This window comes from Perca fluviatilis, chromosome 12 (genome assembly GCF_010015445.1).
Source record: "Perca fluviatilis chromosome 12, GENO_Pfluv_1.0, whole genome shotgun sequence".
Classification (NCBI taxonomy): Eukaryota; Metazoa; Chordata; class Actinopteri; order Perciformes; family Percidae; genus Perca; species Perca fluviatilis.
Window position 1 is genome coordinate 34,697,857 of NC_053123.1, and position 16,160 is coordinate 34,714,016.

The 16,160-nt window shown below is 39.8% G+C and overlaps 2 protein-coding genes across 2 annotated transcripts in view; both read left to right on the forward strand.

Annotated features, from left to right (window-relative positions):
* The window catches only part of LOC120570489 (NACHT, LRR and PYD domains-containing protein 3-like), a 41,562-nt gene extending 28,478 nt beyond the window's left edge, over positions 1-13,084 (forward strand). The window contains exons 14-16 of the mRNA XM_039818873.1: positions 5,345-5,518; positions 5,643-5,689; positions 10,025-13,084. Coding sequence (XP_039674807.1) covers positions 5,345-5,518; positions 5,643-5,689; positions 10,025-10,557 — 754 coding nt within the window. The 3' untranslated portion in view covers positions 10,558-13,084. The remainder of the gene's footprint in view (positions 1-5,344; positions 5,519-5,642; positions 5,690-10,024) is intronic.
* tgfbr2l (transforming growth factor beta receptor-like) overlaps positions 1-16,160 on the forward strand; it is a 435,413-nt gene that overhangs the window by 76,315 nt on the left and 342,938 nt on the right. The gene's annotated exons all lie outside the window — the stretch shown is intronic.

Genomic DNA, 16,160 nt, shown 5'->3' on the forward strand with positions numbered 1-16,160 from the left:
TATAAATGAGACCCCTTCTCAGTTAATTTAGCTGATTCAATAATATTGAACTAACATATTTTGTATTGTTCAATGCAAAGCATTTTGAACCAAATGCAAACAAAAAATCATGTCAAATTAATATTTTTTTGTAAATGCGTATTAGGAAACAAACACACAAGATTGTACTACCCTATATCACTCATATTATAATATCCTTTTAGTTTTATTTTAGTCTTGCCCAGAGAGGCAGAGGATCTGTTGTTTAAAGGGTGGGGAAAGAGGAAAGCATTGCCATTGGAAAGTGGTATGATGAAGTAAAGTTATAATGTTGACATATATTGTAAAACAGCAAATTAAAAGACATCTTTTAAACTAGGCAAAAAGACAAGCTGAGGAATAAGGACATGAGGACAAAAATTACTCTAAATGCCCAATGTGACATATATGTCACATTTCAGATCTCTGACACTACAGGGGGTTATTTAAAAGGAAATGGAGCACCTGGGTAGCTCACCTTTTAATATTCCTTATTAAAACAAACATTGGGCCTCATTCACCAACCGTTCTTACAAAGATGTGTTCTTACCTTCTCAATGATCACTGTACCGTGGACGGCACACTTTGTGGCTTTGGTGTCGCTGTAACCTCCACTCATTAGCGTTTTTATAACTTTAAAGCATTAAATCTTCGAAATATACAGCCATGCGACACACCAATTGAAAGCTTAACCTCTCATGATTCAATTAAGCCCACACACAAAGCATAAAATGATTTATAGCAGTTACACAACTGTTACAAAGTAACAGAAAATAAAACAATTCAGCCATAAAGTGCGCAGCTGGTGTCTAGAGTCCAGAGTGCATGCATGCCTTTTTTCCTTGTCCTTTCAGCCAAAAAGGGGTATTTTGCCCAAAACGTGTTTTTCATAAATCCCCAAGAGTCCAAGGAAATGTAATATCCAAGCCGTTATACCCAAAACAATCTGTTCGCCTCACAATGTTGAAGTTTCTGGCCGAATCACAACGGAAAAACGCGAAACAGTTTTTCATTTCCACACTTCTATCGCTGCTCGCGTCTCTCCCCAGGTTCCTACATTCTCGATATGGTCTAAGTATGTATTCTCACTGTATTCTCTAGGGTCTAAGGTTTCCACACACACCTTGTATGAGCCAATATGTTCAGGTTTGCCTGTGATATGCCCAATGGAAGCCGAGGATGCCTCTGACACCATGTCAGGCCCACGTGCCGACAATCGACATTTGCTCGGACCAGTTAGATTTAAATGCTATAAGACCCATCTACCTTTTTAGCAAATGAGCAGACAATTCAATTTTTTTTTTTTTACTTTATTTATATAGCACAAGTAAACACAACAGAAGTTGACCACTGTGCTTCACATAACAAGAGTCAGATAAGAAAATGGAATAAAACATCCTTCAGACAACAGAAAGACATAAATAAAAAATAAGAATTTAAAGAAATGCACGCTCCAAGAGATAAAACTTTAGTTTGAGTTTAAACTCATATAAGGAGGACAGCGATCTCAAGGAGACGGGGAGGCTATTCCACAGCTTAAGACCAACAACAGCGATTTTTGCTACCCATTGCTACCCAATTTGACCCTGAAATTTTAACCCTGTGTTGGCAGGAGCTGTGTCAAAGCAAAAACTTGGCCTCCTGTAAGCATATCACACCCTGTGCAATTTGTAATTACTTATTTCTATATATTTATGTATATAGTTATTTCAAGTATGTGTGTGATCGATGTGGGTGTGTTTGTATATTTGAGAAGTGTTTTATTATGTACTTTATTGGCTTTTTTCTTTGCACAAATAAGAAAAACAATAATAATTCATATAAAATCAATTTTTGAGTCTTTTGGCTTCTGGATTTCTTTCTATAGTAACCTGAGACATGTTGCTATGGCCTGGGTGTATCTGTATCTTACCAGATGTGTTTACAGTAGTGTATTTTAATCATTTTACAGATGTATGACTTGGATGGAAATTAAAAAAAACTCCATTCTAGCCTCTGTAAGGCCTAGACTCACCCTGATACTTGTAACAAAAAAATTGAGTGTTCCCTTTCCATTGATGTCAGGCACACCCCAGGGTGTCACAGTATATGGGAGCTTTACCACTTTTAATTTGGGTATGACGTTAAGACCAAAAAGCATGAAATTTCAAGCGTTTCTTAAGAAGTTTTAAACCCTTTTACGAAGATTCTGACATTTACTAATGTTTTCTTATCTTGGATTGGTTCTTAGCTAAGAACAAAATCTACGAACACTCAAGAGCACTCTAATGCACATTTGAGTGATGACAGTTTCCTCCAAATAATTGGTTACTACATTTTATTTAATGCGACGGTCATTTACAATGATAGTATTGTACTGTAATGTATTTCTGATCATTTGTTGAAAAATAAAATAATAGTATGCATTTTCAGCGCTTATTTCTACGTCCCATATTTTCTGATATAAAACAAAAATTGAAAACGGGGCAATTTGACCCCAAGTCAACACAAGGGTTAAACTGATTAAATCCTGCGTTATTTGGTGATCGCGCTATTTATAGGGCCAAAATGCAGTGGTGGAATGTAACAAAGTACAAATTGTTACTGTACTTAAGTAGCCTACATTTTTCATGTATCTTCGTTACATTTTGCACTAATTATCTATACTTTCTACTCCACTACATTTTTACAACGTTCCGAGTTTCCTGACCATGACACATTTGTCTCACCAGTGAAGTTTGGTTACCATAGATATGGGGCACCGCCGATCCTTCATCGGCTTCCAAGCCGTGTGCAGCACCGCCGACTCTCAGTAATACAGCTTTGGGTAAAAGTGAAATTGAAAATGTTTGTTTTTTATTATTCCCGTTTTTAAATCATAGTTGCCCTTCCACTGCTTCATTTACTCCTCCACCAGGGGGCGTAAGACGCGTTCATATCTTATTTATTTGGCTGGACCTCTTCACATCTCCTCCCCATTTTCGCTGCTTACACACTTTATTTGCTTACTTGCATGGTTAAAGAAAATAAAACCATCTTAAAATACATCCATGAATAAAACCAACCGCATTCAGATTCTAACAACATATTTCCCTTTTATAATGGTTAGGATAGGAACTTTTTTAAAAGCCAGATGGCCTTGTTTGTGGTAGTGGACATCTACTTTTACTCAAGTCAATATGTCTCTGGTGATTGTACTTTTACTTAAGTACTGAGATTCAGTACTTCCTGTGATCAGGTGCTGCCATATCAACTATAAAGAAATTGCAAATTGCTCAGAATAAGGCTGCTCACTGTTTACTGAGGTGCCCACTCAGATCAAGCGTTGATGCAATGCATTGCTGTTTATCCTGGTTAAGTGTAAGGAACAGATTAACTGCTTCATTGCTCATTTTAACCAGAAATATTTTAGTGACTAAACAGCGGTGTTGTATCAGCAACTTGGTCTTAGTTCTGATAAACATGACTACAGCACAAGGCATGCTAAGGAGGGTAAATTCACATTACCTAAAGTAAGAACAAACAAAGGGAAAAACACTGTAATATATAGAGCCATGATTAATTGGAATGCAATGCCTAGTCATGTCAGTCAAGAAAATAGAAAATACAAAACCTCAATTCAAAGTATTACTTAAAGAACATCTCCTAGCTGAGCAGAACTCTGTATTGGATAATACTTAATGAACACTGTTAGTATCATTGAGGGTTCTCTGTGTGCATTTGATTGGTCATATTATTAGTGAACAATGTCATAATCTCATCTCTATGGTTTGTGAATAATTAAAAACTAGGTCCTGTGTTGTCTTGTGTTGTGTGTTGTGTGTTGTGTTGAATGTTGTTATGTCTTATTATTTTCGTTGTTTTTCTTTCAGTGATGTATTGAATGTTGTTTTTTGGTGGTTGTTTTTAATGTAATGATGCACGTCAATGTATAGCTGCACAAGTTGTGGGTGGACTCCAGGAAGACTAGCTGTGGCTTCGGCCCCAGCTAATGGAGATCCCAATAAATCAAATCAAATCTGACATAGACTTTTCTTAGGTGTTTTCTTAAGAACATATTTAAGAGAAAACTTAGGAAGATATTGGTGAATGAGGCCCAGTGTTTGTAATTGTTTTCTTATGTCTTTTGGATTACTCTTCAGGCTGAGTGGCTGTAACCTGTCAGAGAGAAGCTGTGAAGCTTTGTCCTCAGTTCTCAGCTCCCATTCCTCTAGTCTGAAAGAGCTGGACCTGAGTAACAACGAGCTGCAAGATTCAGGGGTGAAGCAGCTGTCAGCTGGACTGAAGAGTCCACACTGCAGACTAGAAAATCTCAGGTTAGTGTTCAGTTATTTGAAAACCATGACCCTCTGACCTGTCATTATTCTTTATATATGTGTTCTTAACTGGACTGACTACAGGCCAACCTTTCAGAGAGAAGATGTGAAGCTCTGTCCTCAGTTCTCAGCTCCCAGCTCCCAATCCTCTAGTGACTCAGGAGTGTGTCAACATTGTTGTGTCTTCGTTCACGGTATTTTGCTAGACATCTTTGGTTCAATGAAGACAGAATCAGCAGTGCTCTATATCGTTCATTTATTTTCCTAATAAAAGCACTAACTGAATGACTCTATATGAACAAACTTATCATTGTAAGACACATAACCCCACCCCCAGGTAATCAGTTCATTGAGTACGGATGTGTCGGTGGCACGATGTCACTGTGGAGGTGCAATGGTTTCAAGCAGCTAATAGTTGCAACACGTCACATAAACTGGACTTGAATATATAGTTAGGTTAATATGTATACATACTGTACAATGACAAAAAAAAAATTATTTTGGCAATACATTTTAAGTTAAATATTTTTGACATGCTGAAAGTGCAATTTCAGAGTATTCACAGCTATGTTGAATGGACTATGCAGGAATTGTAGTCGGATCCAATATTTTAGGGGACCAAAGTGTGGAATTATATGGGCCTGCATGTGTCAGTCAGACAGAGGTGGAAGAGTACTAGAATATTGTAATCAAGTAAAAGTACTTGGTTAGGTTTCCTCCGAGTCTTCCAATCCTTCCCCTTCACAGGGGCCATGTCGGTCAGTTTTAGGACTTCTTAATCAAAGTGTTCCTACCAAGCACAGCTGTGAAAAAGATCTGCCTGAACCAACACTACGCACCATTGGTGTTGGTGACAGTCATTATAAACAGTGGACAGATGTATACGACTAACTAACTAATTTCTGACGTGTGTGTGTGTGTGTGTGTGTGTGTGTGTGTGTGTGTGTGTGTGTGTGTGTGTGTGTGTGTGTGTGTGTGTGTGTGTGTGTGTGTGTGTGTGTGTGTGTGTGTGTGTGTGTGTCTGTGTGTAGTCTGTCAGGCTGTCTGGTCTCAGAGGAAGGCTGTACTTCTCTGGCCTCAGCTCTGAGCTTCAACCCATCCCACCTGAGAGTGCTGGACCTGAGCTACAATCATCCAGGAGACTCAGGAGTGAATCTGCTGTCAGCTGGACTTAAGGATCCAAATTGGAGACTGGACACTCTCAGGTATGAATAGACAACAGCAGCTCTCACACTGTTTCTCTGTCACTAACTGATGACCTCTGGTTCATGTTTAATGGAGGGTCTGAGTGAAGTATGAAGTTGAATCTGACTTTGTTTCTTCTTGCAGGATAGACCATGCTGGACTGCCGAGACTGAGACCTGGTCTGAGGAAGTGTGAGTGTGTTTAAAGTTTGATTCATGAGAACTCCGCTACATGTTACACCAGATTTTTACATGTTTTTGACTGAAGTACGATGATGAATTTCTCCAGAGTTTCAGTCAGGATCTGTTTTCTGTCAGTGTTGCTGGAGAGATGTTAGAATTCAATCAATCATTTTAAAATCCACACAACAAACTGGGTCACAAGATCATGACAAGACGAGATTTTAACACTATTTTACAGAAAACTTCAATGAAGAAATAGGAATGGAAAAATAGTTTATTCAATTGAAAGTCACAAAATGAATAACAAGCACTGAAAGGTTTTGCCATAAACTCAAATGACTGGCTTCTCTCCTGTATAACTTACAGTTACACTGTTACTTATTTCATATGTATGGTGGAGAGAGAGTCTCTTCCCTCAGAGAACCAAGGTTCATTTTCTGGCAGTAGTTGAGACCAAATGTTTTGTACTTGAATTTGTTCAGTTGACCGAGAGAAATAAAGCTTATTAGGGCCCGAGTACGAAAGTGCAAGGCCCCAACTGAAAGTGCAAAGGAACCTATTGTTTTTGTAAGGATTATTATTTCGCGACGTCACTCGCATTTTTGAGGGGCTTAGCATGCTGGAAAACTCACAAAAATGTGCACACGTCAAACTTGGCAAAAACTAAAAGATTCTGTAGTGATTGGACTTGAGCGTTGCCAGGGGGCTCCATAGTGCCCCCCAACAACCTTCTGAATTCTGAAAAAATGTAAAGTTAATATACCAAATTTTGAGGGAACATAGGTCTCATCTTGAAGTCCATGAAGCATTTTTTTTTATTTTTCCACTAGACAGGAAGTCAGCCATCTTGGTTTTCGTACGAAATTCTTCATTTTACGAACAGGTGTTTTAGGCCTTAGGATGCACAAAAACTCCAAGTTGTGCAGCCATATTCAGAATAGAAAATTCTTTGATCTGAGTTCACATTTAGGCTTTAGAGTGGTATGGTTGCTCTATAGCGCCCCCTAATTGGTTTTAGCACTTGGGCACATTTGAGTACCGCCTTGGCCTCAACATATACAAAAACTCACAAAAATTGCCGCCCACATATACACCTGGGAGCAGTGCGAGACTTTACAGCAATTTGGCCAATACCTGTAAGCTGGCTCCATAGCGCCCCCTAATGCGTGGAAGGCCCTCACTTCGACGTAGTTGCTAATTTACTACACATATTGCGCTAATCCTTGCAGACATATTTCCAATTTACCTTCATTAGCTCCGCCCAACCAGAATGCAGCCATTTTTAATTTATTCATTTTTCATGTGTTTTACATTCTTTCGAACTCCTCCTAGACGGGGATTCCAATCTTCACCAAACTTTGCAGGTAGTATCTGTGGACCCTCATGACGCCAAGTTAAGGAAATAATTTTGATAGTTGAAGAAATGCGCAAGTTATAGCAACTTCCTATCTAAACAAAAACAAAGTTGCGTATCTTGTATCTTGTATCTTAAATAGCTAGTTTTGGATAAAATGGCTTGGATATTCCATTTCCTTGGACTCTTGGAGAGTTATCAAAAAAAAAAAATTGGGACAATATCACCGATGTGGATAAAGGGGAATGAAAAGGTATGAATGCACACTCAACTCTCAACACTTTTTCAGTGTGAACGCAACTTTAATAAATCATCTTATGCTTTGTGTGTGGGCTTAATTGAATCATGAGAGGCTAAGCTTTCAATTGTTGTGTTGCATGACTGTATATTTTGAAGATTTAATGCGTAAAAGTTATAACGAAGTTTATGAGTGGAGGCTTTAGATTTATTTATTAGACAGTAACAGAAATAAATGCATAACAAAAATGCCAACACAGTGACATTGTACATTTATCAGAACTGTCGAGGATAACACAAGAAAGTTACAAACTTATTTCCATTGTGGTCCTCGTGAGGTCACAGTGACGCCTTCTCGACGAAGTGTGCCATCCACGGTACACTGTTATCACATTAATTAGCCAAATCGCAAAGCATGCAAAACCTACTTTTTCCAACTCCTCCTGGAGCATTAATCCGATCTGTACGAAATGTTGAATGTATCCTCGGTCGACCCTCATGACAAAAAGTTATCACATCGTGAAGGTGGCAGTAAAACAGGAAGAGTTAAGATTCTTGGCAACAGTTATTCTGAATCAGAGGAAACTCAGCACAGCTGTTTCCTGTGCTCCGCTGAGGCCGTGGGCAACATTTGAAGTAAATCACCCGGGCGTCCCGCCATCACCTCCGACGTGCTGTGAGGGGCAAGGGCCCGTTCAACGCTGCTTGCAGCTTTAATTTTACTTTTGTTTTACATTGATTACGTTCTAAGGCACAATATAAATTACCATCAAACACTCAAGAAATGATTTTTGTGAAGACAGATGCTCTTTTCTTCTCCTCTGCATTTTATTAATTGCAGCAGTAAACAAGGAAGTAGGCTGCTCTAGTATCAATCAATTTATGACCATTATAGGACGAACGGAGAATATTTCTCTTTTTTTAATATCATTAAAAGTTAAGTTAGGTTTTGCTGTCCACTCCCTGACTCATTTTAACAGAGAAAGAGAGTGGTTGGAATGAGACAGCGCCACAGTGAACTGCACGCTGCAGACGTGTGTGTGTCCTGGCCAGAGAGAGAGAGAGAGAGAGAGAGAGAGAGGCGGTACTCTAACATTCTAACGCTGGGTTTTACAGGCAGTTAAGGCAAAAAAATCAGATACATAATTTCAATGTATAAATATTTAATTCTAGAAATTCAATGGCGTTTTTATTTCAAAATCCAATGAAACCGATTTACTTCAATAGAGAATGGCCCGGGGGATTTTCTATGCTATCAAGGCTGCTGCTCTGCACTTGTGTACTATCGCAAGATGCTTTTTACCTCGACGTCAATAAGATCATTTAAATTAACATTTGCTCGCTATTTAATGGAAAGGTATACCTGCGACCATTAAGTCAGCTTTATGGCTTTGCCCTGTTGCTCATTCTCCTGGTATGTGTGTTTGTTACTGTTCTGTGTAGGAGTTTTTGTTGTATATGTGGTGTTTATGTTCTGCAGAGCAGGAACCTGCTGAAAATCAGTTTTACACTGAGTCAGGCCCGATTGTCTTTAATCTTTTCCTCTTTAATAAATACAAAATGCAATGAAAAATGAAAAATCTTGTCACATTTAATGTCGCAAGTTTTTGTATGGACGAGATCTCTAGTGGCGAAAAGATCAATTAAATTGACACAGTTGAATAGCACTGTCACTTTCCCAAACTGACTCTAAATTAACTCCCGGTCAAACAAACCAACAAGATGAATACTAAGGAATACACCCACTAATAAAGGTTATTTCTACATTATATAAGAGGGATTACAATAGAAATTGGTCATACACTCAAATATTCCCAGACCGCATTAGTTAGCAAGAATAAAACGAGAGTGCAACACATAATATATATAAAAAGGAATTACAAAAGCTAACTTCACCAACTAAACTATGAAATGTGAATCATTATACTGCACTTACTTTATCATGGATGCACATGAACACAAATAAAGTCCACACCGGATTCATTAAACAGGCAATTGGAAGTGTGCACATCTCCACGAGGCTTGTCTGTCTTCCCACTAGAAGAAAAACTCCCACAATACTCTGTGGCTATGATATCATAGTTGCATTACATAGAGCCACAGTTTATTATTTATGGGCCTTCTTTACAGTTACTTATATAAGGGGGAGAGCGTTGTTGCCTTGAAGTGCTGCCTGAAGTGCTGAAGTGTTCCTTCAGTTTTCTTCTCCAGATGTTTTTAATAAATAATTGTTCAACTACATGCCATAAACACAACATGACATAGTTGATATCTAAAAGATGTAGAATAAAGTGAGTTGAGGTGGATTTACCTTCCAGTTCCTCCCTGAATGGAGACCTCGGACCAGATACGACACATACGCACAAATACCACAAATACTTTCACACATAAACTGCTATTTCTATAAACAGAAGGTGTGCACGTCACACTGACTTCAGACCAGCATACACATGGTTTTAGAGCCAGCTGCAGGTGATCAGGTGGAAATGGAAAACAGGCTGAGAGACAGACTCTTAATAATAAAATATTTTTTGTTGTGATTGTGTGTTTTCAGTCTACACAGCTGTAAATCTGTAAATTACCATCCGATGTATTCATAAACTGAATGAATTGTTATAACTGGATTGTTGAAGTTAAAGTGTGTTAAACATTCAGCTGAATATGAAAGTTTAAATGATTTTCTTTCAGTAAAGTTGTTAATAAATCATCAGATAATAACCTGCAGCTGCATTGTGTCTTGTTCTCTCCATCAGATGTCTGTGAACTGGAAGTGGACACAAACACAGTACACAGAAAACTCAAACTGTCTGACAACAACAGGAAGGTGACACGTGTGGGAGAGGATCAGTCATATCCTCGTCATCCTGACAGATTTGACTACTGGTCTCAGCTGCTGTGTAGAGATGGTCTGACTGGTCGCTGTTACTGGGAGGTTGAGAGGAGAGGAGGGGTTTATATATCAGTGAGTTACAGAGGAATCAGAAGGAGAGGAGACAGTTATGACTGTGTGTTTGGAGGGAATGATCAGTCCTGGAGTCTGAGGTGCTCTGATGATGGTTACTCTGTCAGGCACAATAACAGAAGAACAGTCCTCACTTCCTCCTCTGTCTCTAACAGAGTAGCAGTGTATGTGGACTGTCCTGCTGGCACTCTGTCCTTCTACACAGTCTCCTCTGACTCACTGACCCACCTCTACACCTTCAACACCACATTCACTCAACCTCTTTATCCTGGGTTTTGGGTCACCTCTGGTTCCTCAGTGTCTCTGTGTCCTCTGCAGGTCTGAGAGTCTCTCATGTTGACAGAAACACTGACTGAAGTTAAGCTGCTGAAATCAAAATTCAGTCTGTTCACCATCGCACATACTCTGCACTGTGAAGCAGATCTGTCTCATACTCAAACACTAAACATTTATTTGTCTGATTTCATCTCTTTGATTATCAACATTTAAACTGTTGAACTAGAAACACTTCATGATTCCTGCCATCAGCTAACTCTCTTTACCTGAGGATACACTGTATAAAGCTGAGTGAATGTAATATTACTTTAAGTTTTTGGTAAATCTCTGTCCATGGATATGAGCTGTACCAAGAGCTTCTCTGATATCAGGTTTGTGTTGTAATAAACTTTTATATTCAAGTAAGAACAACTGAGTCTCTGAGACTAAAATATTAAACTTCAAGTCTGAAACTGAGCTTTGTTGTCTTGAAACGTTTGTTGCTCAAAGAAACTCCTCCGAATGTCAAACAAGTCTTTCAGGATCAAATTCAGCATCTGTGAAAAAATAAGTACAGGTTGTAAACAGTTGGTTTGATTTGATCTGTATACAAAATAAATATTTTGTTTTCTAGTCAACTGTTTTTTTTATTCTTTTAGTTAAACTGTCTGTTTGCTCTTTATGAATGACTTTTTACTTTACTTACTTTACTTCACTTTGTTTTGTGCTACTTAGTTTTTAATATGTATTATCTTGTATGTTTTTATGTGAAGCACATTATGATTATCTGTTAAAAGTATTTTGTTGTAATTCACCCATCCTCTTTATACGTTTCTAAAAACACTGAAGTATATGTTGCCATGTTTTGCTGGCTGTTCTCTGCATTTTGCTTGATTGAAGATGGGGGCCTAAGTGCTGCATTTTGTACCATGTGTTGTGTATTGGGTTTGTGGTGTTATGCCCCTGGAGGCCAGGGTGAGCATATCATGCTCTCACCTATACACACCTGCAAGCTATAATCACTCTGATGTTCCCTTTGTGTCACTACTCCCTGAGGAAGGCTCAAGCCAACACGCGTTATTGTGTTTTTTAGGGCATTTTCACACCGACAGCTTTAGTTCGGTTGAATCGAACTAGAGTTTGTTTGCCCCGCTGGTGCAGTTTGTTTGGGCAGGTGAGAACGCGGCAATCAAACTCTGGTGTGCACCAAAAGCGGACCAAACAAGCGCACCGAGACCTGCTTGAAGAGGTGGTCTCGGTGCGCTTTCAATCGAACTCTGGAGCGGTTCGTTTGAGGTGAAAACCCGATCCATACTCGAACCGCACCAACTAATATGTACTCCTCCAGTCTGAGCTAATGTCTCCTGTAGTCAGGTGTGTTTAGCAGCCTGCAATGTGGCAGAGCAGCAAACTAGCAGCTTGCAGTGTTTCTATCACAGAAATAGACTGCAGTCAAGCTCGCCATCCATCACTCATATCTCTGTGGTCAAACCAGCTGCCGCCAAAGTTGGAGACAGACGCCGGCAGAGCAGAGCGAAGTCTCGGTGACCAGAGCAGACGTAGTAACGTCTCTTGCGAAACAATGTCTGATAATTTTAATGAAATGAGCTGGTTTGACCACTAGACCAGAACACAGGACCATACTGTATTTACTTTCTTGCTCCCACCCCCAGACATATCCAACCAAGAAGAGGGCTGTACGTTCTTGCCTGATTTGTAATGACGCAGTTTGGTACACATGGATGTTTCCACGTGTGAAACCAAACCAAACCGACCGAGTGCAAACTGCTCCAAGTTTACAAACCCACCAACTGATTTGGACCAAAGCAAACAAACTACAGGTGTGAAAATGCCCTTAGACTGTCTGCACTTTATGAATTATCTTCTTGCTTGTACTTCACTTTGTTTTGTGTTACTTAGTTTTTTAATTACTTTTTTACTTGTACTTCACTTTGTTTTGTGTTACTTCGTTTTTTATATGTATTATCTTGTATGTTTTCATGTAAAGCACATCATGATACTATCTGTGAAAAGTGCTCTTATATATAAAGCTCTGCTGAATTAATCAGAAAGCAGCAACGATTCATAAGAAAAACTTAAATTCATGTTTAAAATTTTTCTTGTAATTCATCCATCGTCTTTATATGTTTCTAAAAACACTGAAGTATATGTTGCCATGTTTTGCTGGCTGTACTCTGCATTTTGCTTGATTGAAGATGGGGGCTGCATTTTGTACCATGTGTTGTGTATTGGGTTTGTGGTGTTATGCCCCTGGATGCCAGGGTGAGCATATCACTTTCTGTAACCAACCTTAAGTGCCTTAACATTTTTCTATGACTTCCTTGGTCATAATTCTTCTTCCTTTGTCATGTTTAACAATGTTTACACATGCCTGTATATCCAGCAACATTATACGGTTAGATTTATAATGGAGTTTGGTGGGGGGGATGGAACTAAACAGACATGTTTCACTGTTTATCTTGCATCATTCAGGACCGTAATGGGAGAAGAAGATATTCATCTTGACCGGACAAGTGGTCGATACATCCCGGCTGCTGCCCGGTGTCCTGTTCTGGAAATGTCTCTGGAGAAAAAGAACAATGGGCCTCATTCACCAATATCTTCCTAAGTTTTCTCTTAAATATGTTCTTAAGAAGGTTCCTAAGAAAAGTCTACGTCGGATTCATGACGTGTTCTTAAACAGCAGATTTGTTCGCATCTGTGTTCTTAGGATTGATGTATCCCACGTCTTCGTAACTGAAAGCGCGTGCCAGTTGTTCCTAATGAGCATAAGAAAACGCCCCACAAATTCCCATATAAGGACATGACACTTCCTGTGCACATCCTGGGAGACAGGTTTTCGGAGATTGTCGGAGCCGCGGTCGAGGAAGTACTGAATCTCAGTACTTAAATAAAAGTACAAATAACCAGAGACATATTTACTTTAGTAAAAGTAGAAGATGTCCACTACCACAAACAAGGCCTAGCTTTTAAAAGAAGTTCCAATCCTAACCAGCATAAAATGGAAATATGTTGTTAGAATCGGAATGCGGTTGGTTTTATTCATGGATGTATTTTATTTTCTTTAACCATGCAAGTAAGCAAATAAAGTGTGTGAAGCAGCGCAAATAGGAAGATGTGAACAGGTCCAGCCAAATAAATAAGATATGAACGCGTCTTACGCAGCCTGGCGGAGGAGTAAACAACGCTGTTGGTGAGAAATAGATGGCAACTATGATTTAAAAATGGGAATAATAAAAACAAACGTTTTCATTTTCACTTTTACCGGAGGCTGTATTACCGAGGGTCAGCGGCACTGCGCCCGGGGTCTGGAGCACCGGAGCTGGCTTGAATCAGCGGTGCCCCATATATACAGTATCTATGGCAACAAAACTTCACTGGTGAGACAAACGTGTGACGGTCAGGAAGACGTTTTGGCAGAGGGTGGAAACTGATCAGAAAATGTAACGGAACATTGTAGAAATGTAGTGGAGTAAAAAGTATAGATAATTGCTGCAACATGTAATAAAGTAAAAGTAAAAAGTAGGCTATGCACTATTAACCTGACTCCGCCAGATGGATTGCTTCACATTTGCTCGGCATATCCATCTGGGAACTTTCCATTGGAGAACTTTTGGGAAGGGGCGGAAATACTGGTTAGCTGATTTGATGAACCATCTGTCTATCACCTATGTTGGTGATAGACGGGCCAAATCAACAAATCAGATCCACGAAGCGTATGAAAATACAACCACAAGCCCGCCCATGCTGCTGCAGGCAAAGCATAGCTCGTTAGCTCAGCATGCAAGCAACGTGTCGGTAAAGGATATTTGCCGTTTGTGTAACTAGAATTTAGGAATAAAAGACACCATTTCAGGTTCCCGGACCATATTCCAAAAGAAGGATCCAAGAGAAAAAAAAGCATCAGCGAGCGGCTAACAGAATTAGGGCTACCGCTGTCTGAAAATCCTGGATAGCTGATTGGATAAACCATCTGTCTATCACCACCTAACCCACCTCAAAACCAACGCTGATTGGCTCGGTCGTTTGGCTAACGGCTCCAAATTTTCTCTACCTCAAGATGCCAGACTGATCTGCGAGTGGAAAACTGGAGCTCGCGAGATCAGGAAGGTCTCACGAGGCTAATGCACTATTGAGTCTACTTAAGTAAAGTACAGATACGTGAAAAATTTACTTAAGTACAGTTAGGACGAATTTGTACTTTGTTACATTCTACCACTGCATTTTGGCCCTATAAATAGCGATCAATCACCAAATAACGCAAGATTTAATCCGTTCAATTGCTGATGTAAATTGTAGTGTTAGTGTTTTTTTTGCATAATATGATTTTTTTTTCAACAAATGATCAGAAATACATTACAGTACAATACTATCATTGTAAACGACTGTAGAATTAAATAAAATGCAGTAAGCAATCATTTGGAGCAAATTGTCATCACTCAAATGTGCGTAAGAGTGCTTTTCAGTGTTCTTAGATTTTGTTCTTAGCTAAGAACAAATCCAAGTTAAGAAAACATTAGCGAATGCCAGAATCTTTGTAAAAAGTTCGTAAGAAGGGTTTAAGAACACATTTCTTTGTAAGAACGGTTGGTGAATGAGGCCCATTGTTCACGGTGGCGAGCTGAAGGAGAGCTGCACCAAGCTAGCCACAGTTAGCCACACTGGCTGGACCGGAAACAGGGAAGTTACCTTCAAAATAAAAGAGCAACACGAAGGGTGAGTAATGTTTATAAATACTCACCATGGACAGGGCCGTCCAAACCCAGTTTACTATGCAAGAGTTTGGTACAGATACATTTCCATGACATGAATTCAAGTGGAATTAAATTAATAAGTTTGGACTAAATTAGCAAAGAATCACAAATTAACCTCATTGATGGTTCTGCTGATCGTTGTTTTCTTATGGTGGTAGAAAATTTGTCTCTTTGTTCAAGGTGGCGGTAAGCGCGAATAAAACTAGGCACACACCAACCCGGTCTCACGGCAGTTCGTGTAAATGTCCACGTTATTCTTAATCTATTGATACATGTTCATGGATACGTTTTTCTCATTTTTTACGTGTAAATGTCACGTTATTTTCTCAGGAAAAGGACACCAGGAGGCGGCCGAAAAGGTCGCTCCATAAGCCGGGAGGCGCCCGCGAGGCGGCCCGCTGGGGACGCGCCACAATAACGGGATGGCGGAGGTTGGGTTTAGGAAAAAACGTACGGGGAAAGGGCGCCTTAAACGCCGGGAGGCGCGCCACAGTAACACGCGGGAAAAAACGCCACACGCAGGGACGCCATCCCCGGGAAACAAAGTGCCACATGCGGGACGCGATCCCCGGTCTCCTGGGTGAAAGTCCTGTGTTGTTTGACCCATCCACCACCCCGACCAACCTCCCTACGCGATATTCGGCTTTTTATATTACTCCCTACCATTTTCGTGCTGTGGCCACAAAATATGCTTCCCATTGAAATACATTACTTCACATTTTCGTGTTGTCCGCCACGTGAAAACCGACAAAAACGTCTCCGTGAACACGTATCAATAGATTCAAATAACGTCACATTTACACAAACTGCCATGAGACCGGGCTGCACACACATACAGTTCATACACACACAACACAAACTGCACTCTCTTTCTCTCTCACACACACACACACACAC